Source organism: Pristiophorus japonicus, chromosome 13 (genome assembly GCF_044704955.1).
Source record: "Pristiophorus japonicus isolate sPriJap1 chromosome 13, sPriJap1.hap1, whole genome shotgun sequence".
In the NCBI taxonomy this organism is placed as follows: domain Eukaryota; kingdom Metazoa; phylum Chordata; class Chondrichthyes; family Pristiophoridae; genus Pristiophorus; species Pristiophorus japonicus.
In genome coordinates, this window is record NC_091989.1 from 4,221,543 (window position 1) to 4,248,380 (window position 26,838).

At 48.0% G+C, this 26,838-nt stretch overlaps 1 protein-coding gene across 2 annotated transcripts in view; it reads left to right on the forward strand.

The window, feature by feature from the left end:
• The first annotated feature begins 7,060 nt into the window (after positions 1-7,060).
• Positions 7,061-26,838, forward strand: part of dclre1c (DNA cross-link repair 1C, PSO2 homolog (S. cerevisiae)) — a 54,488-nt gene continuing 34,710 nt past the window's right edge. Inside the window, exons 1-4 of one of the 2 annotated variants that reach the window (XM_070897070.1) lie at positions 7,061-7,210; positions 14,659-14,710; positions 24,235-24,319; positions 26,325-26,384. In XM_070897070.1, the coding sequence (XP_070753171.1) occupies positions 7,102-7,210; positions 14,659-14,710; positions 24,235-24,319; positions 26,325-26,384 (306 nt within the window). In that variant the 5' untranslated portion in view covers positions 7,061-7,101. Of the gene's footprint in view, positions 7,211-11,074; positions 11,159-14,658; positions 14,711-24,234; positions 24,320-26,324; positions 26,385-26,838 lie in introns of those variants that run through there. The other variant, XM_070897071.1, reaches the window with a different exon arrangement.

Here is a 26,838-nt window from a genome sequence, read left to right on the forward strand (position 1 = left end):
ACCATGGATTTATGAAAGGGAAATCATGCTTGACAAATCTACTAGAGTTTTTTGAGGATGTAACTAGTAGAGTGGATAAGGGAAAACCAGTGGATTTGGTGTATTTGGACTTTCAAAAGACTTCTGACAAGATCCCACACAGGAGATTAGTGTGCAAAATTAAGGCACATGGTATTGGGGGTAATGTTTTGACGTGGATAGAGAACTTGTTGGCAGACAGGAAGCAAAGAGTGGGAATAAACGGATCCTTTTCAGAATGGCAAGCAGTGACTAGTGGGTGCCGCAGGCTTCAGTGCTGGGGCCTATTTACAATATACATTAATGATTTAGACGAAGGAATTGAATGTAATATCTCCAAGATTGCAGATGACACTAAGCTGGGTGGCAGTGCGAGCTGTGAGGAGGATGCTAGGAGGCTGCAGGGGGACTTGGACAGGTTAGGTGAATGGGCAAATGCATGGCAGATGCAGTATAATATGAATAAGTGTGAGGTTATCCACTTTGGTGGCAAAAACAGGAACGCAGATTATTATCTGAATGGTGACAGATTAGTAAAAGGGGAGGTACAATGAGACCTGGGTGTCATGATACATCAGTCATTGAAGGTAGGCATGCAGGTACATTAGGCAGTAAAGAAAGCAAATGGCATGCTGGCCTTCGTAGCGAGGGGATTTGAGTATAGAAGCAGGGAGGTCTTACTGCAGTTGTACAGGGTCTTGGTGAAACCACACCTTGAGTATGTGCAGTTTTGGTCTCCTAATCTGAAGAAGGACATTCTTGCTATTGAGGGAGTGCAGCGAAGATTCACCAGATTGATTCCCAGGATGGCAGGACTCACATATGAAGAAAGACTGGATCAACTAGGCTTATATTCACTGGAATTTAGAAGAATGAGAGGGGATCTCATAGAAACATATAAAATTCTGACGGGATTGGACAGGTTAGATGCAGGAAGAATATTCCCGATGTTGGGGAAGTCCAGAACCAGGGGTCACAGTCTAAGGATAAGGGGTAAGCCATTTAAGACCGAGATGAGGAGAAACTTCTCCACTCAGAGAATTGTGAACCTGTGGAATTCTCTACCACAGAAAGTTGTTGAGGCCAGTTTGTTAGATATATTCAAAAGGGAGTTAGACATGGCCTTTATGGCTAAAGGGATCAAGAGATATGGAGAGAAAGCAGGAATGGGGTACTGAAGTTATCATATCATGATCATATTGAATGGTGGTGCAGGCTCGAAGGGCCGAATGGCCTACTCCTGCACCTATTTTCTATGTTTCTATTTTACATGGTCCATGTCTCTGAGCCATACAGGAAGGCAGGTATTACTACAGCCCTATAGACCATGAGCTTGGTGGCAGTTTTGAGGGCCTGGTCTTCAAACACTCTTTTCCTCAGGTAGCCGAAGGCTGCACTGGTGCACTGGTTCTTGTTAATGGAAGGCTCCCGAGATATGGGAAGTGGTCCACGTTGTCCGGGGCTCCCTCCAACCACAGATGGAAACCTGAGTGTAATGTAGCCAAGTTTGCTGATGATACAAAGATGGGTGGGAAAGCAAATTGTGAGGAGGACACAAAAAAATCTGCAAAGGGATATAGACAGGCTAAGTGAGTGGGCAAAAAGTTGGCAGATGGAGTATAAAGTGGGAAATGTGAGGTTATCCACTTTGGCAGTAAGAATAGAAAAGCAAATTATTTTTTAAATGGAGAAAAATTGCAAAGTGCTGCAGTACAGAGGGACCTGGGGGTCCTTGTGCATGAAACACAAATAGTATACAGGTACAGCAAATGATCAGGAAGGCAAATGGAATCTTGGCCTTTATTGCAAGGGGGACAGAGTATAAAAGCAGAAAAGTCCTGCTACAACTGTCCAGGGTATTGGTGAGGCCACACCTAGAGTACTACGTACAGTTTTGGTCTCCGTATTTAAGAAAGGATCATCATCGAGGAAGACTTGCTCCCACTCTAAAAGTGAGTTCTCGGGTGACTGAACAGTCCAATATGGGAATTACAGTCTCTGTCACAGGTGGGACAGACAGTGGTTGAGGGAAAGGGTGGGTGGGACTGGTTTGCCGCACGCTCCTTCCGCTGCCTGCGCTTGGTTTCTGCATGCTCTCGACGACGAGACTCGAGGAGCTCAGCGCCCTCCCGGATGCTCTTCCTCCACTTAGGGCGGTCTTTGGCCAGGGACTCCCAGGTGTCGGTGGGGATGTTGCACTTTATCAAGGAGGCTTTGAGGGTGTCCTTGAAACGTTTCCTCTGCCCACCTGGGGCTCGCTTGCCGGGTCGAAGTTCCGAGTAGACGCTTGCTTTGGGAGTCTCGTCTCGGGCATGCGGACGATGTGGCCCTGCCCAGCGGAGCTGGTCGAGTGTGGTCAGTGCTTCGATGCTGGGGATTTTGGCCTGATCGAGAACACTGACGTAGGTGCGTCTATTCTCCCAGGGGATTTGCAGGATCGTTGGTGGTATTTCTCCAGCGATTTTAGATGTCTACTGTATATGGTCCACATCTCTGAGCCATACAGGAGGGCGGGTATCACTACAGACCTGTAGACCACAAGCTTGGTATCAAATTTGAGGGCCTGACCTTCGAACACTCTCTTTCGCAAGCGGCTAAAGGCTGCACTGGAGGCGGTGTTGAATTTCGTCGTCGATGTCTACCCTTGCTGATAATAGGCTCCTGAGGTATGGGAAATGGTCCACGTTGTCCAGGGCCGCGCCGTGGATCTTGATGACCGGGGAGCAATGCTGTGTGGCGGGGGCAGGTTGATGGAGGACCTTTGTCTTACGGATGTTTAGGGTAAGGCCCATGCTTTCGTACGCCTCAGTGAAGGTGTTGACGAGGGCTTGGAGTTCAGCCTCTGAATGTGCGCAGACGCAGGCGTCGTATGAAGACAGAGGTTGGGGTGGTCTTGGACTTGGCCTGGAGACGCCGAAGGTTGAACAGGTTCCCACTGGTTCTATAGTTTAGTTCCACTCCAGCGAGGAGCTTGTTGACTGTGAGGTGGAGCATGGCAGCGAGGAAGATTGAGAAGAGGGTTGGGGCGATGATGCAGCCCTGAATATTATATGAATGGTGACAGATTAGGAAAAGGGGAGGTGCAACGAGACCTGGATGTCATGGTACATCAGTCATTGAAGTTTGGCATGCAGGTACAGCAGGCGGTGAAGAAGGCAAATGGCATGTTGGCCTTCGTAGCTAGAGGATTTGAGTATAGGAGCAGGGAGGTCTTACTGCAGTTGTACAGAGTCTTGGTGAGGCCACACCTGGAATATTGTGTTCAGTTTTGGTCCCCTAATCTGAGGAAGGATGTTCTTGCTATTGAGGGAGTACAGCGAAGGTTCACCAGATTGATTCACGGGATGACAGGACTGACATATGAGGAGAGACTTGATCAACTGGGCTTGTATCCATTGGAGTTTAGAAGAGAGGGGAACTCATAGAAGCATATAAAATTTTGACGGGTTTGGACAAATTAGAGGCAGGAAGAATGTTCCCGTTGCTGGGGAGTTCCAGAACCAGTGGTCAGTCTAAGAATAAGGGGTAAGCCATTTAGGACCGAGATGCGGAGAAACTTCAAGCGCAGGCAGCAGAAGGAGCATGGGGCAAACCAGACTCCCCACCCTCCCTTTACCCCAACGAATATCTGTCCCACCTGTGACAGGGACTGTGGTTCTTGTATTGGACTGTTCAGCCATCTAAGAACTCATTTTAAGAATGGAAGCAAGTGTTCCTCGTTTCCGAAGGACTGCCTAGCCTATGATGATGGTGGGGTGATTGACTGCCTTATCTGTCAATCACAGATCAAATCATGCACCTCACCTCAACCCAGTCATCTTTGTCCAAAGGTGGAATTACTCCCAGAAACTGGCTTCAACTTAATTATTGTTTTATCAATCGAGGCATCAGAGTGCAGAGCAAATTCCAACAAACAATGCAGCTGTTAAACCAGCTGGTTAAAACTCCCAACTGATACAGTTTTGAATAAAACAGCTGCACTGCACTGATGAACAGACAGGAGATAACCCAGTTTCAGTATCCAAAAGTATGGTTGGTAAATTTAGAAAATCTGTACACGCTGGCGGTTAAAAGTGACCAGCCCAGAATCTCCTGAGGAGTGGGGGCCGAGGGCGATCTACTAAGATGTACAGTAAAATAAAGCAATTTCTTTGTATGGATAATAAAAATGAGGAGGGGGGTGGGGGGGGGGGGGGTGGGGGGCGGACACTGAAGGCTGGGGATCTGAAATAAAAGCAGACAGTGGTGCAAATATAGAGTAGAAAAATGCAGAAAATGGAAATCTCAACCTTTGTCTTTGAGGATGGTGACTGGCCCTCTGCAGGCCGTGTGTGGTCAGTCTGTATGGCCGTGTGTGGTCAGTCTGTATGGCCGTGTGTGGTCAGTCTGCAGGCCGTGTGTGGTCAGTCTGTATGGCCGTGTGTGGTCAGTCTGTATGGCCGTGTGTGGTCAGTCTGCAGGCCGTGTGTGGTCAGTCTGTATGGCCGTGTGTGGTCAGTCTGCAGGCCGTGTGTGGTCAGTCTGTATGGCCGTGTGTGGTCAGTCTGTATGGCCGTGTGTGGTCAGTCTGCAGGCCGTGCGTGGTCAGTCTGCAGGCCGTGTGTGGTCAGTCTGCAGGCCGTGTGTGTGGTCAGTCTGCAGGCCGTGCGTGGTCAGTCTGCAGGCCATGTGTGGTCAGTCTGCAGGCCGTGTGTGGTCAGTCTGCAGGCCGTGTGTGGTCAGTCTGCAGGCCGTGTCTGCAAGGGAAATCAGGGATAGCATTAAAGCCAAGGAACTGGCATACAAATTGGCCAGAAATAGCAGAGAACCCGGGGACTGGGAGAAATTTAGAACTCAGCAGAGGAGGACAAAGGGTTTGATTAGGGCAGGGAAAATGGAGTATGAGAAGAAGCTTGCAGGGAACATTAAGACGGATTGCAAAAGTTTCTATAGATATGTAAAGAGAAAAAGGTTAGTAAAGACAAACGTAGGTCCCCTGCAGTCAGAATCAGGGGAAGTCATAACGGGGAACAAAGAAATGGCAGACCAATTGAACAAGTACTTTGGTTCTGTCTTCACGAAGGAAAACACAAACAACCTTCCGGATATAAAAGGGGTCGGAGGGTCTAGTAAGGAGGAGGAACTGAGGGAAATCCTTATTAGTCGGGAAATTGTGTTGGGGAAATTGATGGGATTGAAGGCTGATAAATCCCCAGGGCCTGATGGACTGCATACCAGAGTACTTAAGGAGGTGGCCTTGGAAATAGTGGATGCATTGACAGTCATTTTCCAACATCCCATTGACTCTGGATCAGTTCCTATGGAGTGGAGCGTAGCCAATGTAACCCCACTTTTTAAAAAAGGAGGGAGAGAGAAAACAGGGAATTACAGACCGGTCAGCCTGACATCGGTAGTGGGTAAAATGATGGAATCAATTATTAAGGATGTCATAGCAGTGCATTTGGAAAGAGGTAATATGATAGGTCCAAGTCAGCATGGATTTGTGAAAGGGAAATCATGCTTGACAAATCTTCTGGAATTTTTTGAGGATGTTTCCAGTAGAGTGGACAAGGGAGAAATGATGTGGTATATTTGGACTTTCAGAAGGCTTTCGACAAGGTCCCACACAAGAGATTAATGTGCAAAGTTAAAGCACATGGGATTGGGGGTAGTGTGCTGACATGGATTGAGAACTGGTTGTCAGACAGGAAGCAAAGAGTAGGAGTAAATGGGGACTTTTCATAATGGCAGGCAGTGACTAGTGGGGTACCGCAAGGTTCTGTGCTGGGGCCCCAGCTGTTTACACTGTACATTAATGATTTAGACGAGGGGATTAAATGTAGTATCTCCAAATTTGCGGATGACACTAAGTTGGGTGGCAGTGTGAGCTGCAAGGAGGATTCTATGAGGCTGCAGAGCGACTTGGATAGGTTAGGTGAGTGGGCAAATGCATGGCAGATGAAGTATAATGTGGATAAATGTGAGGTTATCCACTTTGGTGGTAAAAACAGAGAGACAGACTATTATCTGAATGGTGACAGATTAGGAAAAGGGCAGGTGCAAAGAGACCTGGGTGTCATGGTACATCAGTCATTGAAGGTTAGCATGCAGGTACAGCAGGTGGTTAAGAAAGCAAATGGCATGTTGGCCTTCATAGCGAGGGGATTTGAGTACAAGGGCAGGGAGGTGTTGTTACAATTGTACAGGGCCTTGGTGAGGCCACACCTGGAGTATTGTGTACAGTTTTGGTCTCCTAACCTGAGGAAGGACATTCTTGCTATTGAGGGAGTGCAGCGAAGGTTCACCAGACTGATTCCCGGGATGGCGGGACTGACCTATCAAGAAAGACTGGATCAACTGGGCTTGTATTCACTGGAGTTCAGAAGAATGAGAGGGGACCTCATAGAAACGTTTAAAATTCTGACGGGGTTAGACAGGTTAGATGCAGGAAGAATGTTCCCAATGTTGGGGAAGTCCAGAACCAGGGGACACAGTCTAAGGATAAGGGGGAAGCCATTTAGGACCGAGATGAGGAGGAATTTCTTCACCCAGAGAGTGGTGAACCTGTGGAATTCTCTACCACAGAAAGTTGTTGAGGCCAATTCATTAAATATATTCAAAAAGGAGTTAGATGAAGTCCTTACTACTAAGGGGATCAAGGGGTATGGCGAGAAAGCAGGAATGGGGTACTGAAGTTGCATGTTCAGCCATGAACTCATTGAATGGCGGTGCAGGCTAGAAGGGCCGAATGGCCTACTCCTGCACCTATTTTCTATGTTTCTATGTGTGTGGTCAGCCTGTATTTCCCAGGAATGTGTACCAGTAAGGGGAGAGTGAGAGGCTGCACCGAGCATGCAAACTGCACAATTGGTGGCAGTAGCAGAGCCACAGAGTGCCAGGCTGAGCATCTCCTGCTGTGGCCGGCCTGAGAGCCGCTTGCTGTCCTTCCGGGTCGGTCGGCAAGAAGCTCCCGCCCGTGCGCTGCGCTGATTGGTGCTGCGGGCAGGGGCCGGCTGTCTGATTGGCCGGCGGGGCTGTCAGTCAGAGCCGGCGACTTGTCACTGTAGCAGTGAGTGTAGCGACTTGTCCCAGTGCGGGCCAGCGATGAGTTCTTTCCAGGGCCGGATGCAGGAATACCCCAGCGCTTCCATCGATAGATTCGACAGGGATAATTTGCTGGCCAAGGCTTATTTCCTGTCGCACTGTCACAAAGGTGGGAAGCTCTTCTTTTTTTACAGGCAGAGTGGGAACAGTACCTGGAGTATTGTGTACAGTTTTGGTCTCCTAACCTGAGGAAGGACATTCTTGCTATTGAGGGAGTGCAGCGAAGGTTCACCAGACTGATTCCCGGGATGGCAGGACTGACCTATGAGGAAAGACTGGATCGACTGGGTCTTTATACACTGGAGTTTAGAAGGATGAGAGGGGATCTCATAGAAACATATAAAATTCTGACGGGACTGGGCAGGTTAGATGCAGAAAGAATGTTCCCGATGTTGGGGAAGTCCAGAACCAGGGGACATAGTCTAAGGATAAGGGGTAAGCCATTTAGGACCGAGATGAGGCGAAACTTCTTCACTCAGAGAGTTGTTAACCTGTGGAATTCTCCACCACAGAGAGTTGTTGATGCCAGTTTATTGGATATGTTCAAGAGGGAGTTAGATGTGGCCTTTACGGCTAAAGGGATCAAGGAGTATGGAGAGAAAGCAGGAAAGGAGTACTGAGGGAATGATCAGCCATGATTTTATTGAATGGTGGTGCAGGCTCGAAGGGCTGAATGGCCTACTCCTGCACCTATGTTCTTGTTCTATGTTTCTATATTTCTAAGTAGTAAGTAGTTTGGAATACAAAAGCAAAATACTGCAATTTCTGGAATCTGAAATAACAACAGAAAACACTTGGAAATACTCAGAAAGTCAGACAACGTGCTGCCTAATCTGCTGAGTATCTCCAGCATTTTCTGTTTTATATCTGGAGTTTGGAATGCAGCCTCTGCACCAGGTCTGAGGCAAGGAAAGTTTTATTTTCAAACAAAGACTTGAATTTCTGTAGTGCCTGTCACGATCTTAGGATGCCCCAAAGCGCTTTACAGCCAGTGAAGTACTTCATTGAATGTGTTTGACTCTTAACTGCCCTCTGAAATGGCCTAGCAAGCCACTCGGTTGTACCAAACGGCTACAAAGAGGCATACTCACCACACGGACTGCAGCGGTTCAAGAAGGCGGCTCACCACCACCTTCTCGAGCAATTAGGGATGGGCAATAAATGCTGGCCTTGCCAGCGACGCCCACGTCCCTTGAATGAATTTTTAAAAAGTCACTGTTTGTTATGTGCCCACAGCAAGCTCCCACAAACAGCAATGTGATAATGACCAGATAATCTGTTTGAGTGATGTTGATTAAGGGATAAGTAGTGGCCCCAGGACACATAAGAACAAGGAGCAGGAGAAGGCCATTCGGCCCCTCGAGCCTGCTCCTCCATTCAATAAGATCGCGGCTCATCTTTTACCTCAACTCCACTTTCCCGCCTGATCCTCATATCCCTCAATTCTCCTAGAGTTGAAAAATCTCTCAATCTTACCTTTGAATATACTCGATGACTGAGCCTCCACAACCTGCTGAGGTAGAGAATTTCAAAGATTCTCTCCGCCTTTAAGATGCTCCTTGAAACCTACCTCTTCGATCAAACTTTTGGTCACCTGCCCTAATATCGCCTTTTGCGGCTCTTGTCTGATTCATGCTCCTGTGACGCGCCGTGGGACATTTTACTAGGTTAAAGGTGCTGTAAAAATACAAGTTGTTGTGGAGCTGATTGGTTCAGTCTGTGAGCCGGATGAAGTCTCTGTACCCGGTAGGAGTCCGTGCAGACCTCGTTCGATGCCAACTCCTCGTCAGCAACGTGAAGTTTTTCCATGAAGCTGCTGTCTGTGCTTGGTTTGCTTTTAGTTTTAGGGGGGGCAGTGCCGGTGGTCCCCATGGGAACCACTTCCATACCGAGGTGTCTGACAGGCGGGCTGGGCCCCTTCACCTTCTCGGCCGCACACTCCACAGGTGCAGTGTCGGGGGAGAACTCCCCTGCTCTTCTAAATAGTGCCCTGGGATATCTTGCATGCACCTGAGAGAGCAGACGATTTAAAGTCGCATCTGAAAGATGGCACCTCCGACAGTGCAGCGCTCCCTCAACACCGCATTCGAGTGTCGGCCTAGATTTTTGTGCTTAAGTCTCTGGAGTGGGACTTGAACCCACAACCTTCGGACTCAGGCGAGAGAGAGAGAGAGAGAGAGAGAGAGAGAGAGAGTGCTTCCCACTGAGCCACAGCTGACAAGGGTAGAAATTACAGAGGTCCCTCCACTGGCTTCTAATCCTCTTTAGATATAGGGGTGGTGCCAAAGGACGGGAGGATTGCAAATGTTACACCCTTGTCCAAAAAAGGGGTGGAGGATAAACCTGCCAATTACAGGCCAGCCAGTTTAACGTCGGTGGTGGAGAAGCTCTTAGATACAACGATCCAGGAGAACATTAACAGCCACTTGGACAAGCGTGGACTAAAGAGAGCCAGCACGGATTTCTTACGGGCAAATTGTGTTTTGATGAAATAAGAGAGAGGGCAGTACAGTTGATGTTGTCTCAGCATCATCATCATCATCATAGGCAGTCTCTCTCTAAAAGTGAGTTCTCAGGTGGCTGAACAGTCCAATACGGGAATTACAGTCTCTGTCACAGGTGGGACAGACAGTGGTTGAGGGAAAGGGTGGGTGGGGAGTCTGGTTTGCCGCACGCTCCTTCCGCTGCCTGCGCTTGGCCTCTGCATGCTCTCGGCGACGAGACTCGAGGTGCTCGGTGCCCTCCCAGATGCACTTCCTCCACTTCGGGCGGTCTTTGGCCAGGGACTCCCAGGTGTCAGTGGGGATGTCGCACTTTATCAGGGAGGCTTTGAGGGTGTCCTTGAAACGTTTTCTCTGCCCACCTGGGGCTCGCTTGCCGTGTAGGAGTTCCGAGTAGAGCGCTTGGGAGTCTATTGTCAGGCATGCGGACAATGTGGGCCGCCCAGCGGAGCTGGTCGAGTGTGGTCAGTGCTTCGATGCTGGGGATGTTGGTCTGGTCGAGGACACTGATATATGGACAACAACATCTTGTATTTATACAGCACCTTTAACATATTAAAATGTCCCAAGGCGCTTCGCAGGAGCGTTATCACAAAATTTGACACCACATAAGGAGATATTAAGGCAGATGAGGTAGGTTTTAAGGAGCGTATTAAATGAGGAAAGAGGTAGAGAGGCAGAGAGATTTAGGAGGGAGTTCCAGAGCTTGGGGCCCAGACAACAGAAGGCACGGCCACCGATGGTGGAGCGATTATAATCAGGGATGCTCAGGAGGGCAGAATTAGAGGAGCGCAGACATCTCGGGGGGGTTGTGGGGCTGGAGAAGATTACAGAGATAGGGAGGGGCGAGATCATGGAGGGATTTGTAAACAAGAATGGAAATTTTAAAATCGAGGCTTAACCGGGAGCCAGTGTAGGTCAGAGAGCACAGGGATGATGGATGAACGGGACTTTGTGCGAGCTAGGCTACGGGCAGCCGAGTTTTGGATCACCTCTAGTTTACGTAGGGTGGAATGTGGGAGGCTAGCCAGGAATGCGTTGGAATAGTCAAGGCATGGATGAGGGTTTCAGCAGCGGATGAGCTGAGGCAGGGGTGGAGGCAGGCGATGTTACAGAGGTGGAAAAAGGCGGGCTTAGCGATAGTGCGGATATGTGGTCGAAAGCTCATTTCAAGGTCAAATGTGACACCCAGGTTGTGAACAGTGTGGTTCAGGCTCGGACAGTGGCCAGCGTGGGGGATGTGACACCCAGGTTGTGAACAGTGTGGTTCAGGCTCGGACAGTGGCCAGCGTGGGGGATGGAGTCGGGGGCTAGGGAACGGGGCTTGTGGCGAGGAACAATGTGTTTTTGGTTTTCCCAATATTTATGTGGAGGAAATTTCTGCTCATCCAGTACCCTATGTCGGACAAGCAGTCTGACAATTTACAAACTGTGAGGGATTGAGAGAGGTGGTGGTGAGGTAGTGCTGGGTGTTGTCGGTGTACATGTGACTCTCAAAAGGCGTTTGATAAAGTGCCACATAAGGGAGGTGTCAACATTTGAATGGAACACTAAAGGTGAGAGGGACTGTTTACCTGATCTGGTGTTTTGTGCTCACAGAATAACTAAGAGACCATTCAGCCCATCAAATCTAATTGGTGTTTCTCCGCCTGAGCCACTTGCTGTGGCCGTATTCTCCTCCTGGTTCCCAATACAGTTTAACACTTCTGTTTTTCAAGCAGCTATCTGCTGCTTGTGGACTTTGCTTTAACAATGATTTAAGAACATAAGAAATAGAAGCAGGAGTCGGCCATTCGGCCCCTCGAGCCTGCTCCGCCATTCAATAAGATCGTGGCTGATCTGATCAGGGACTCGGCTCCATTTCCCCGCCCGCTCCCCATAACCCCTTATCCCCTTATCGTTCAAGAAACTGTCTATTTCTGTCTTAAATTTATTCAATGTCCCAGCTTCCACAGCTCTCTGAGGCAGCAAATTCCACAGATTTACAACCCTCTGAGAGAAGAAATTCCTCCTCATCTCTGTTTTAAATGGATGGCCCCCTATTCTAAGATCATGCCCTCTAGTTCCAGTCTCCCCCATCAGTGGAAACATTCTCTCTGCATCCACCTTGTCATGACCCCTCATAATCTTATACGTTTCGATAAGATCACCTCTCATTCTTCTGAACTCCAATGAGTAGAGGCCCAATCTACTCAACCTTTCCTCATCAGTCAACCCCCTCATCCCTGGAATCAACCTCGTGAACCTTCCCTGAACTGCCTCCAAGGCAAGTATATCCTTTCGTAATTATGGAAACCAAAACTGCACACAGTATTCCAGGTGTGGCCTCACCAATACCCTGTATAGCTGTAGCAAGACTTCCCTGCTTTTATACTCCATTCCTTTTGCAATAAAGGCCAAGATTCTATTGGCCTTCCTGATCACTTGCTGTACCTGCATACTATCCTTTTGTGTTTCATGCACAAGTACCCCCAGGTCCCGCTGTACTGCGGCACGTTGCAGTCTTTCCCCATTTAAATAATAACTTGCTCTTTGATTTTTTTCTGCCAAAGTGCATGACCTCACACTTTCCAACATTATACTCCATCTGTCAAATTTTTGCCCACTCACTTAGCCTGTCTATGTCCTTTTGCAGATTCCCCAGACCACAAAGCATACAGTGCATGACCTCACACTTTCCATCTGCAAAATTTTTGCCCCCTCACTTTGCGGCTGAGAATTCCACATTCTAACCACTCTCTGCGTAAAACGATTTTTGTTCTTGAATTTCTCCCTTCAATTCTTTTTGCGACCGAGTCTCACCAGAAGCTAAATGGTTTACAAGACAGCCCTCAAATCAATAATTGCATATTTTTTCTCGTTATTTACACATGATAAACCATTTTTTATAGTGGTATTCAAAAATCCCCCGAAATGAGCTAAAATGCAATGAGCTATTACGACAGCATCATCGGTAACCAACAAATCGCTGGATATGAACTAACGTATACTTTTTAAAATATTAGTTCACAGGATGTGGGTGTCGCTGGCAAGGCCGGCATTTATTGCCCATCTCTAATTGCCCCTTGAGAAGGTGGTGAGCCGCCGCCTTGAACCGCTGCAGTCCGTGTGGTGAAGGTGCTCCCACAGTGCTGACTTTGTCGTAGCGTTTTGGTACAACTGAGAGGGGCAGTTATGAGTGAACCACATTGCTGTGGGTCTGGAGTCACATATTGGCCAGACCGGGTAAGGGCGGCAGATTTCCTTCCCTGAAGGACATTAGTGAACCAGATGGGTTTCTACGACAATCCAGTAGTTGGTCACCATTACTGACACTCACTTTGAAAAGTGCAAATTTGTGAACATACATAAAACAAACAAACAAAAATAGTCAATAAATATAAATTGTGGGTAGGCTTTTATGGGAAATGCATGTTGTAGTTTTATTATTCAATGTTTATAATTTAATTTTATTTTGCCGGGTGCTAAAGGAAAATACATGCAGCACTTTCATATTTTGAGTATTATACTTTATTATTAGTTAGATGTGGCGGGGGGGGGGCCTAATTACTAATCGATTTGGAAAAAGATCCTTCAATCAAAAATGTTTGAGAACCACGGAGTTAGACACTGTGGGGCTGAAATTGCCCTGTGCCCCGCTTGGAGGCGGTAACATTCCGGGGCCGGGACATTTATCGCCTGGCCTGGAAGTTCCACCCCCCCCGGCACGGAATTCAGCCCTTCCAACTCTCAAAGGAGGCGGAGCGCTATCGGAGGCGCTCCCGGGGCGGTAGTGTGGCACTGAGTCAACAATCCGATCTCCGCGTGACTGGTCCACATCGGATGGTTGCCGTTTATTGCCCCCTGATGTGGCCTAGCAACACACGCAGTTGTACAAACCATCGCTCAGGGTCACTGTGTCGTCTGCACACCTTGTGTCCCTGTACGCCATTTAAAATCTTTCATTTTAAGATGTTTTTACTTTTCCCTGTTACTTCAAAAAGAGTATGGAGACGTCCTCCCTCATCCAAACCACCAAAACCAGATTAACTGGTCATGCTTCTGGGATCTTGCGCACAAAATTGTTGCCGTCCTAACAACACCAAGTGATTTCTGCATTTCAAATTAATTCATTATTTTCTTTGGAACAGAGAAAGCCAGGGGGAGATTTAATTGAGGTGTATAAAATTATGAGGGGCCGAGATAGAGTGGATAGGACGGACCTATTTCCCTTAGCAGAGAGGTCAACAACCAGGGGGGCATAGATTTAAAATAATTGGTAGGAGGATTAGAGGGGAGTTGAGGAGAATCTTTTTCACCCAGAGGGTGGTGGGGGTCTGGAACTCACGGCCTGAAAGGGTGGTAGAGGCAGAAACCCTCACGTATTTAAAAAGTACTTGGATGTGCACTTGAAGTGCCGTAACCTACAGGGCTATGGACCCAGAGCTAGAAGGTGGGATTAGGCTGGATAGCTCTTGGTCGGCCGGCACGGACACGATGGGCCGAATGGCCTCATTCCGTACTGTAAATTTCTATGATTCTATTATATGTCAATGATAGAGAGTTGTGATGAGGCATTTGTTTCTTTATTGATGTTTCATCAGAGACTTAAAAACTTCAGAGAGTGTGAGACTTTTACAATCTTTATTACACTACATTTATCTATTTAATAGGGGCTGCCCCTGAAATTGACGGGGTTTCTCGCAGTAACTTCAGCAGGAATCTGGCCGAACTCCGAGAGGAAATAGCACAACCAGCCGCTTACACCATTTCTATTGGAGTTCCCCAGTCTCCTGCCAAAGTTGTGACTCTTACAGTAAGTGCACCAGCAGATCACATGTATACAAAAACACCCTTCCTACACAACACAAAAATTCAGAGGCCATCATTTTCACAAGAGTATCTGGGGAGGGGGAGAACGATGCAGATAAGTTGCACATTTATTTGAGCACAGCAAGACTCCATTAGTGACATACGCTGTTGTCTAAAATACTTTATGTAATTAGATTAGGGGCCCTAATGTTTTCAGTTTGGAAAACGATTTGCTGATCAATAGGATTTCCAATTCTGTTTGCAGACCACATGAAAGGATTGAGAGCGCCTGCCTTGAGAAGACGATTGGAATGCAGGTACTGACCCCATTTATTTCTCAAATGATCTTTACAGGAAATGTCTGTTTTGTGTTTCCAGTGGTGATGTACCTGGATAATGGCTTCAGTATGTCTTTACACTCTGAAAAAAATCATACTACCTGTATAACGTATGGTACTAGAACATAGCAACAAGAGGAGGCCATTCAGCCCCTCGAGGCTGTTCTGTCATTCAGTGAGATCAAGGCTGATCTGCGACCTAACTCCATATACCCGCCTTTGGCCCATATCCCTTAATACCTTTGGTCAACAAAAAGCTACCAATCTCAGAATTAAAATTAACAATTGACCCAGCATCAATTGCTGTTTGCGGGAGAGAGTTCCAAATTTCTCCCACCCTGTGTGTGTAGAAGTGTTTTCTAATTTCACTCCTGAAAGGTCTGGCTCTAATTTTTAGACTGTGCCCCTAGTCCCAGACTCCCCAACCAGCGGGAATCCTTTTTCTCTATCCACCCTCTCTGTTCCCCTCAATATCCTGAAAACTTCGATCATTACCACAGAGACTACACTTCAAAAGTACTTCATTGACTGTAGCATGCTTTGAGACGCCTATCTTTCTTTCCTTCCTTCCTTCCTTTCCCTCTTTTCCTCTTTCTTTCTCTTCTACATTCCAGGGAATACAACCCTAGTTTGTGTAATCTCTCCTCGTAATTTAGCCCTTGAAGTATGATTCATGGAGTTGAAACTCAAATGAACAACCCAACATGAGGATTCCACGTTCCACCATCGATAACTAATGCTGTTTGTGAAACTCAAAGCCGGCTCACTGCTCTTTTTAAATTGACCATTGTTTTGACATTTGGGTAGTGGAGTATCTGGAGATGATGCATACCAAGTAAAAATGATCAAACGGTTCTAAATCCTCATCTATTGCCCTTGTGGATACATTATCGTCTTCAGGATTTTCCATGGTAGAATAAAAGATTTTGTGCTAATTAAATCTTGCGGCTCAGTGAAATAGTTTAAGGTCCTGCCGATGACGGTGACTAGAATGTTTCCCAGGATTGCCACCATTACCACAAATCACTGCTGCCTTGCTGGTGAGCACCATCACACCCCTTCACAAGACTGCCACAATTCTCTCAAACAAATTCTGCCTTTAGCACCTGTGATCTTATTGATCTGAAGCACCAATTGACATCCACAGCACCTCCTTTATTGAAAGTAAATTTAAAACTTGCCGTCCGGTCTCTTCAACAGATGTTCCTTTGGACTGTTGTGACTTGTGTGGATTCCTTTTCCGCTCTCCTCCCAGCTTCATGGTACTGCCGCTAGTTCTGACCTGTTCAAGCTTATGTTTCTCCTCCACTTCCAACCTCCGTCAGTTGTTTTTTTAAATCCTTGCTTTGCTCCATCTGTTCCACCATTGTGACCGACATCAAGTCTCAACTGCGCAGGTCTGCCAGATCTTCTGCTTTCTAGAGGTGCAACGAGACCTGGGTGCCATGGTACATCAGTCATTGAAAGTTGGCATGCAGATACAGCAGGCGGTGAAGAAGGCAAATGGCATGTTAGAAACATAGAAAATAGGTGCAGGAGTAGGCCATTCGGCCCTTCTAGCCTGCACCACCATTCAATGAGTTCATGGCTGAACATGCAACTTCAGTACCCCATTCCTGCTTTCTTGACATACCCCTTGATCCCCCTAGTAGTAAGGACTACATCTAAATCCTTTTTCAATATATGTAGTGAATTGGCCTCAACAACCTTCTATGATAGAGAATTCCACAGGTTCACCACTCTCTGGGTGAAGAAGTTTCTCCTCATCTCGGTCCTAAATGGCTTACCCCTTATCCTTAGACTGTGACCCCTGGTTCTGGACTTCCCCAACATTGGGAACATTCTTCCTGCATCTAACCTGTCTAAACCCGTCAGAATTTTAAACGTTTCTGTGAGATCCCCTCTCATTCTTCTGAACTCCAGTGAATACAAGCCCAGTTGATCCAGTCTTTCTTGATAGGTCAGTCCCACCAGGTCAGAAATAGGTCAGAATACTGAACCAAAGTACTTGTTCAATTGGTCTGCCATTTCTTTGTTCCCCGTTATGACTTCCCCTGATTCTGACTGCAGGGGACCTACGTTTGTCTTTACTAACCACCTTCTCTTTACATATCTATAGATGTTTTTGCAGTCCGTCTTAATGTTCCCTGCAAGCTTCCTCTCGTACTCTATTTTCCCTGCCCTAATCAAACCCTTTGTCCTCCTCTGCTGAGTTCTAAATTTCTCCCAGTCCCAGGGTTCGCTGCTATTTCTGGCCAATTTGTATGCCACTTCCTTGGCTTTAACACTATCCCTGATTTCCCTTGATAGCCACGGTTGAGCCACCTTCCCTTTTTTATTTTTACGCCAGACAGAGATGTACAATTGTTGTAGTTCATCCATGCGGTCTCTAAATGTCTGCCATTGCCCATCCACTGTCAACCCCTTAAGTATCATTCGCCAATCTATCCTAGCCAATTCACGCCTCATACCTTCAAAGTTACCCTTCTTTAAGTTCTGGACCATGTTCTCTGAATTAACTGTTTCATTCTCCATCCTAATGTAGAATTCCACCATATTATGTTCACTCTTCCCCAAGGGGCCTCACACAATGAGATTGCTAATTAATCCTCTCTCATTACACAACACCCAGTCTAAGATGGCCTCCCCCCTAGTTGATTCCTCGACATATTGTTCTATAAAACCATCCCTTATTCACTCCAGGAAATCCTCCTCCACCGTATTGCTTCCAGTTTGGTTAGCCCAATCTATATGCATATGCATGTTGGCCTTCATAGCGAGAGGATTTGAGTATAGGAGCAGGGAGGTCTTACTGCAGTTGTACAGGGCCTTGGTGAGGCCACACCTTGAATATCGTGCACAGTTTTGTTCTCCTAATCTGAGGAAGGACATTCTTGCTATTGAGGGAGTGCAGCGAAGGTTCACCAGACTGATGTCAGTCCTGCCATCCCGGGCATATCAAGAAAGACTGGATCGACTAGGCTTATATTCACGGGAATTTAGAAGAATGAGAGGGGATCTCACAGAAACATATAAAATTCTGACGGGATTGGACAGGTTAGATGCAGGAAGAATGTTCCTGATGTTGGGGAAGTCCAGAACCAGGGATCACAATCTAAGGATAAGGGGTAAGCCATTTAGGATCGAGATGAGGAGAAACTTCTTCACTCAGAGAATTGTGAACCTGTGGAATTCTCTACCACAGAAAGTTGTTGAGGCCAATTCGTCAGATATATTCAAAAGGGAGTTAGATGTGGCCCTTATGGCTAAAGGGATCAAGGGGTATGGAGAGAAAGCAGGAATTGGGTACTGAAGGAATGATCAGCCATGATCATACTGAATGGCGGTGCAGGCTCGAAGGGCCGAATGGCCTACTCCTGCACCTATTCTCTATGTTTCTATGTTTCTCGACTCCCAATGAGATCTCTGGTCTTGATATGCCTTTAACCCGTTCTCTGTGCTGTGCTATCTCTTCAGTCTTTGGGGGAGAAATTCCCTTGTGCCCCGATTGGGGGCCATAACTGACACAAGGCGGGACTCCGGGCGCCCAGCGTGAAAGTCCTGCCCCGACGGCCAAATTGCGGTTATCGCCCCTCAAAGGAAGTGGAGCGCAAACTGGCGCGCCCTGCTTCCTCTTGTGGCGGGTTCTGGGGCACGTTGGTTGGTGCTACACGGCACGCTGACGCGTTTCAGCGCCCTTCCCCTTTGGTTAAAGCATCAAGTCGCTGTGCACTCTGCCAGGCCTCTGATGGCCTCCACTGGGCCCCCAGAGTGGCATGGTGCCGAAGCCACAGCCCGCCACCCAGAATGGAGCGCCGGGCAGCACCATGGCGACCCGGACCACGCAAGGGAAGGAGAAGTAGGGCCGACCGGTCAGTCGGCGAAACCGCCAAGCTGGCGGCCGGCGGCGCTCCCCACCTCCCCTTTAACCTCTGCCCCGCGAGCGGAGGTCGGCCGGTTAGCGAACCACGAGGCTGGCCCTGAGACCACTCGTAGGGCGCTGGGTAATATCCGGCGTGGGGCAGCTCAGGGATTCGCCGCACACGGCAGGAGCCGGTGGCAAACCCCTTCCCCCGGGCGACAAAGATTTCCCGCTCTGTTACCACTAACCAGCGTCGCATAACGGGGCCATTTCACCCTTTTAGTCTTAGCACCCCTTTGCTTCTGCTTCGAAACTTGATTTTATTCATCCTAACCCTGAGAAAAATGCTGCCTTGTTCCCTTCAATTATTCCCCCTACATTCGCATGTTTTACAGTTGTGGAAGATGTTAACTCTCAAATTACTTACCAACTTGAAAGTCCCAGCCTAATCCATGGTTGCCCGTGGGCTTTTTGACTTGCCCATTCTAATTGTTATCTTGTTTCTTACATCATCTGAAAACACAACTTCATGTTTCCACACATACGCTGACGACACCCAGCGTTACATCACCACCACTTCTCTCGACCCCTCCACTGCCTCTAATTTGTCACATTGCTTGTCCAACATCCAGTACTGGATGAGCAGAAATTTCTTCCAACTAAGACCACTCACAGGGTGCTGGGTAATATCCGGCGTGGGGCAGCTCAGGGATTCGCCGCACATGGCAGGAGCCAGTGGCAAACCAAAGCTATTGTCTTCGTTCCCTAGCCACTGATTCCATCGCTCTCACTGGCAACTGTCTAACCACAGACTGTTCACAACCTTGACCCCAAGATGATCTTCTGACCACATCTCTCCGTCAACATGACCGCCTACATCCACTTCCGTGACCTCGCCCAACTCTACCCCTGCCTCAGCTCATCCGCTGCGGAAACCCTCATCCATGCCTTTGTTACCTCCAGCTTGGCTATTCCAACGCACTCCTGGTTGGCCTCCCACCTTGCACCCTGCGTAAACTTAAACTCATCCAAAACTCGGCTGCCCGTGTCCTAACTCGCACCAAGTCCCGCTCACCCTTCACCCCTGTGCTCGCTGACCTACATTGTTTCCCGGTTAAGCAACTTTTCGATTTTAAAATTCTCATCCTTGTTTTCAAGTCCCTCCATGGCCCTCGCCCCTCCCTATCTCTGTAATCTCCTCCAGCCCCACAACCCCCCGAGATGTCTGCGCTCCTCTAATTCTGCCCTCTTGAGCTTCCCTGATTATAATCGTTCAACCATTGGTGGCCGTGCCTTCTGTTGCTTGGGCCCCAAGCTCTGGAACTCCCTCCCTAAACCTCTTCGCCTCTCTACCTTGCTTTTCTCCTTTAAGATGCTCCTTAAAACCTCCCTCTTTTCTGCCCTAATACCTCCATATGTGGCACGGTGTCAAATTTTGTTAATTGCTCCTGCGAAATGCTTTGGGACGTTTTAATATGTTAAACATGTTATATAAATGCAAGTTTTTAAAATTCATTCCTGGGATGTGGGCGTCGCTGGCAAGGCCGGAATTTATTGCCCATCCCTAATTGCCTCTTGAGAAGGTGGTAGTAAAAGGGGGTTGGATGGTCCTGGAGGATGAGGGATTGACAGGGTTACGAACACACAGCGGGGGAGTGGGACTGAGTGCAAGTGCTCCTTCACAGAGCCGGCACAGGAACGATTGGCCAAATGGCCTCCTCCTATGCTTCAACATTTAGGAAGGATAGGCAGAGAGGAAAAGGAGGCGGGGTGGCATTGTTGGTTAAAGAGGAAATTAATGCAATAGTAAGAAAGGACATTAGCCTGGATGATGTGGAATCGGTATGGGTGGAGCTACGGAATTCCAAAGGGCAGGAAACGCTAGTGGGAGTTGTGTACAGACCACCAAACAGTAGTAGTGAGGTTGGGGACAGCATCAAACAAGAAATTAGGGATGTGTGCAATAAAGGTACAGCAGTTATTATGGGCGACTTTAATCTACATATTGATTGGGCTAACCAATCTGGTAGCAATGCGGTGGAAGAGGATTTTCTGGAGTGTATTAGGGATGGTTTTCTAGACCAATATGTCGAGGAACCAACTAGAGAGCTGGCCATCCTAGACTGGGTGATGTGTAATGAGAAGGTACTAATTAGCAATCTTGTTGTGCGAGGCCCCTTGGGGAAGAGTGATCATAATATGGTAGAATTCTTTATTAAGATGGAGAGTGACACAGTTCATTTGGAAACTAGGGTCCTGAACTTAAGGAAAGGTAACTTCGACGGTATGAGATGGGAATTGACTAGCATAGACTGGCACATGATACTTAAAGGGTTGATGGTGGATAAGCAATGGCAAACATTTAAAGATCACATGGATGAACTTCAGCAATTGTACATCTCTGTCTGGAGTAAAAATAAAACAGGGAAGGTGGCTAAACCGTGGCTAACAAGGGAAATTAAGGATAGTGTTAAAGCCAAGGAAGGGGCATATAATTTGGCCAGAAAAAGCAACAAACCTGAGGACTGGGAGAAATTTAGAATTCAACAGAGGAGGACTAAGGTTTAATTAAGAGGGGGAAAATAGAGTACGAGAGGAAGCTTGCACGGAATATAAAAACTGACTGCAAAAGCTTCTATAAATATGTGAAGAGAAAAAGATTAGTGAAGACAAACGTAGGTCCCTTGCAGTCAGATTCAGGTGAATTTATAATGGGGAACAAAGAAATGGCAGATGAGTTGAACAAATACTTCGGTTCACGAAGTAAGACACAAATAACCTTCGGGAAATACCGAGGGTCGAGTGAGAAAAAGGAACTGGAGGAAATCCTTATTAGGCCGGAAATTGTGTTAGGGAAATTGATGGGATTGAAGGCTGATAAATCCCCAGGGCCTGATAGTCTGCATCCCAGAGTATTTAAGGAAGTGGCCCTAGAAATAGTGGATGCATTGGTGATCATTTTCCAACAGTCTATCGACTCTGGATCAGTTCCTAGGGACTGGAGGGTAGCTAATGTAACACCACTTTTTTAAAAAGAAGGGAGAGAGAACATGGGTAATTATAGACCGGTTAACCTGACATCAGTAGTGGGGAAAATGTTGGAATCAATTATTAAAGATGAAATAGCAGCGCAGTTGCAAAGCAGTGACAGGCTCGGTCCAAGTCAGCATGGATTTATGAAAGGGAAATCATGCTTGACAAATCTTCTGGAATTTTTTGAGGATGTAACTGGACAAGGGTGAACCAGTGGATGTGGTGTATTTGGACTTTCAAAAGGCTTTTGACAAGATCCCACATAAGAGATTGGTGTGTAAAATCAAAGCACATGGTATTGGGGGTAATGTATTGACGTGGATAGAGAACTGGTTGGCAGACAGGAAGCAGAGAGTCGGGATAAACGGGTCCTTTTCAGAATGGCAGGCGGTGACTAGTGGGGTACCGCAGGGCTCAGTGCTGGGACCCCAGCTCTTTACAATATACATTAATGATTTAGATGAAGGAATTGAGTGTAATATCTCCAAGTTTGCAGATGACACTAAACTGTGGCGGTGTGAGCTGTGAGGAGGACGCTAAGAGGCTGCAGGGTGACTTGGACAGGTTAGGTGAGTGGGCAAATGCATGGCAGATGCAGTATAATGTGGATAAATGTGAGGTTATCCACTTTGGTGGCAAAAACACGAAGGCAGAATATTATCTGAACGGCGGCAGATTAGGAAAAGGGGAGGTGCAACGAGACCTGGGTGTCATGGTTCATCAGTCATTGAAAGTTGACATGCAGGTACAGCAGGCGGTGAAGAAGGCAAATGGTATGTTGGCCTTCCTAGCTAGGAGATTTGAGTATAGGAGCAGGGAGGTCTTACTGCAGTTGTACAGGGCCTTGGTGAGGCCTCACCTGGAATATTGTGTTCAGTTTTGGTCTCCTAATCTGAGGAAGGACGTTCTTGCTATTGAGGGAGTGCAGCGAAGGTTCACCAGACTGATTCCCGGGATGGCAGGACTGACATATGAGGAAAGACTGGATCAACTGGGCCTTTATACACTGGAGTTTAGAAGGATGAGAGGGGATCTCATAGAAACGTATAAAATTCTGACGGGACTGGACAGGTTAGATGCAGGAAGAATGTTCGCGATGTTGGGGAAGTCCAGAACCAGGGGACACAGTCTAAGGATAAGGGGTAAGCCATTTAGGACTGAGATGAGGAGAAACTTCTTCACTCAGAGAATTGTTAACCTGTGGAATTCCCTGCCGCAGAGAGCTTTTGATGCCAGTTCATTGGATATATTCAAGAGGGAGTTAGATATAGCCCTTACGGCTAAAGGGATCAAGGGGCATGGAGAGAAAGCAGGAAAGGGGTACTGAGGTGAATGATCAGCCATGATCATATTGAATGGTGGTGCAGGCTCGAAGGACCGAATGGCCTGCTCCTGCACCTATTTTCTATGTTTCTAAGTTTCTGCGATTCTCTGATTGGAAGCTATTTTGATTTGGTGGTGGTTCTGGTCTGTGGAGCACCGAGCTAACACTGAGCTGTTTTGGTTGAATTATTTACTGACATTTTACAGCTGCAGTCCAGGATTATTAATAGGGCCACGTGTTGTTCATGTTGATCCGCACAGCGGAACAAGACAAGCCATTTCTTGCTGATCCATCCACAATAATCTACCTGTAACACAATGTAGATTCCGCACAAACGATTCCCCTTCTCCACATAAAAGTGTAAATTAAACGTAGACAATCTAATAATAGTTGCTCTCCCTGCTGGCTACGGGACTATCTGTGTGCTGCAGATTAGGAAGGTCCGTGATTGGATCACTTGCTCTTGTCTGGGCAGAGGTACAGGGCGCGACAATTGGTCTTTGTACCCCTGTATTAGGGAGCAGAAAGTCGGCCAGGGTTCCTTCTGTTATCTACAAGAGTAAGGAAATCTTGCTACAATTGCACAACTGTACCTGGAGTACTGCGCACAGTTTTGGTCTCCTTACCTAAGGAAGGATATACCTGCCATAGAAGTGGTGCAACGAAGGTTCACTGGATTGATCCCCGGGATAAGAGGGTTGTTCGATGAGGAGAGATTGTATAGAATGGGCCGATACTCTCCGGAGTTTAGAATGAGAAGTGATCTCATTGAAACATACAAGATTCTGAGGGGGATTGACAGGGTAGATGCAGGGAGGATGTTTCCCCCCGGGCTGGGGAGTCTAGAACCAGGGGTCACAGTCTCAGGATAAGGGGTCGGCCATTTAGGACTGAGATGAGGAGAAACTTCTTCACTCGGAGGGTGGTGAATCTTTGGGATTCTCTGCCCCAGAGGGCTGTGGAGGCTCAGTCTCTGAGTATACTCAAGGACTCTAGGGGAATCGAGGGATATGGGGATCTGGCGGGAAAGTGGAGTTGAGGTGAAAGATCAGCCATGATCTCATTGAATGGCGGAGCAGGCTCGAGGGGCCGAATGGCCGACTCCTGCTCCTAATTCTTCTGTTGTGATGTTCTATCTCGTGCTGGCAGTGAACCTCGTTGGGCGAGGCCAACATTGAGCTTGGCCGTGACTTCCTTGCACTGAGGCTCGAGCCTGCCAACGTTCGCTATTAACCTGTTTCATGCTGCTGTATAATCAGGTCTCTTTTTGCCTCTTCATTACAGTTTGAAGCTGAGGCTATATTGTTCCCCCGTCACTAAGGAGATTCTACTAACGAGCAGCAAGTACAAATTCTGGGAGAATTATATCGTAAGTTCCTGGTCTTTAAATCGTTTGTGCCTCCAATATTCTCGCCTCCGTGTCTGGCAGTGCTGACTCCTGCGTATTGGCCGTCACTAGTCGTGACCAAGTGACCATTCTTTGTGTGCGATGTTAGACTGTGCGGTGGGCTATTTAACCGAAGTGTGCATCGTAGCTGGCTCTGTCCTCACTACAGACACACTCACCTTAGCTTCTCCAGGGAGGGACGCTGGACAGTGATCACCCGTGGGAACGCTGGCTGCTTCCTGTCACCTCCCCGCTCTGAACATCGGAGGTTTAGGCCAACTGCTGTCCCCTGTGGCATATCTCAGCTGAAATCAGCTTAGCACAGGCCTGCCGGTCAGTGGGATTGGATTCCACACTGCGTGTCTATGGGGCAGTGCCGGGTCTGTCCCAGGGGTGCAGGACAGTTTCTGCCTAGTCGACATCCGCTCTCGGGGCGGTGATTAAAACGGGGCCCCAGGCCGCCATCTTTTCTTGCCTGACTCTTGGGTCAGATCAACGATGGCGCCCCTCGCGTGGTCTGGGCCGCCATGGTGCAGCCCGGCGCTCCGCCTTGGGCTGGGGCTGCTGCCCTGGTCCAACGCTGCCCTGGGTGCCCGGTGGAGGCCATTGGAGGCCATGCATCGTGTGGAGTGACCCCTCCCCTTTAATCAAAGGGGAGGGGCGTGGAAGCGCGTCAGCGCTAAGAGAAGCGTCCGTGTAGCGTTCCCCTCAGCGCCCCGGTTACCGCCCCCGATGGAAGTGGAACGCGGGAGATTGGGGCGGTGAGGGCAGTTCCCGCGGCAGGGGGCGGGACTTGCAGGCCGGGTGCAAAAAGTCCCGCCCCCCCCCCCCCGGAAGGTCACCGCCCCCAATCGGGGCGCGGGGCAATTTTGCCCCGAAATCTCCAACCATCGCGGGTGATCCTGCTCAATGGATGTGACCAGGAAAGTGAGGAAACGTTCACGCTGGGAAATGATTCTCCCAGTGACGGGATCAAGCCTGGGCCCAGCCACAATTTCAAAACCGCAACCCTGCCTCCCGAACATGGTATCTTCAGCTTCCCCCTCCCTCGCGCTGTGAGCCGATGCCAGTTAGAAGCGGGATTGTGAGTGCCCAGGGTTATTTTGCACTGAGCTTGTCAAGCTCCACGGTCTGAGAGAGGGGTTTTTCATCCTGACAGTGTGAACTGTATTCGAACAGGACCCCAGAGATGCAGGGGTAGTGTCTTTAACTGCCGCATCACCGGCTCTCCCTGTGTATTGCCCGAGAGCGCTCCTGCAAGCTTGGTGCACACTTAATATCCAGCAGCAATTAATCATACATTTTAAGCAATAACAAATATACGTTACAATAGCAAAACACTGCAGAGGCTGGAATCTGAAATAAAAACAGAAAATGCTGGAAATACTCAGCGGGTCGGGCAGCATCTGTGGAGAGAGAAACAGAGTTAACGTTTCAGGTCGCTGACCCTTTCGTCAGAGCTGGGAAAGTTTGAGATGTGACAGGTTTTAAGCAAGTGTGGGGGCTGGGAAAGGGGGGAGGGGAGGAAAGATCAAAAGGGGAGGTCTGTGATAGGGTGGGAGGCAGGAGAGATTAAATGCTGCGAATGGGAATGGCAGAATCATCGACAGCTGCCTTCTGGAAAAAATGGGGGCAGAGGTTACGCTCTGAAATTGTTGAACTCGATGTTGGGTCCAGAAGGCTGTAAAGTGCCCAAATGAAAGATGAGGTGCTGTTCCTCGAGCTTACGTTGAGCTTCGTTGGAACAGTGTAGGAGGCCGAGGACGGAGAGGTCAGAGTGGGAGTGGAGCGGGGAATTAAAGTGAAGATCGAGGTTATACTTGAGGACTGAACGGAGGGGTTCTGTAAAGCGCTCACCCAATCTGTGTTTGGTCTCCCCAATGTGGAGGAGACCAATGTAGAAGATGTACGTCTCTGTTTTGCATTGATTTGAGGTTCAGTTTGAACTACTTGAAGAAAATAACCAATAAATGTTTGTGTTTTGCAGACTGTCATTGAAGTTGAAACTCCAACACAAATATCCTTGGTTGATGAGACAACTGGTGAGGTAGACACACAGTCCTTGCTCTGACCTTTTATTAAGGGGATGATATAGAAATAAATGCTCTTATTTGTGAATGTGGGCCAAATACACATTATCTGGTCATTATCACATTGTTGTGTGTGGGAGCTTGCTGTGCGCAAATTGGCTGCTGCGTTTCATACATTACAACAGTGACTTTTTTTAATTAGTTCCTGGGATGTGGGCGTCGCTGGCAAGACCGGCATTTATTGCCCATCCCTAATTGTCCCTCGAGAAGGTGAGCCCCCTTGAATACAATTGAGTGTCTCGCTGGGCCATTTCAGAGGCCTGCTCAGTCTCAACCACATTGCTGTGGGTCTGGAGTCACATTACGGCCAGACTGGGTAAGGGCGGCAGATTTCCTTCCCTGAAGGGCATTAGGGAACCCGATGGGTTTTTACAACAATCCGGTAGTTTCATGGTCACCGTCACTGACACT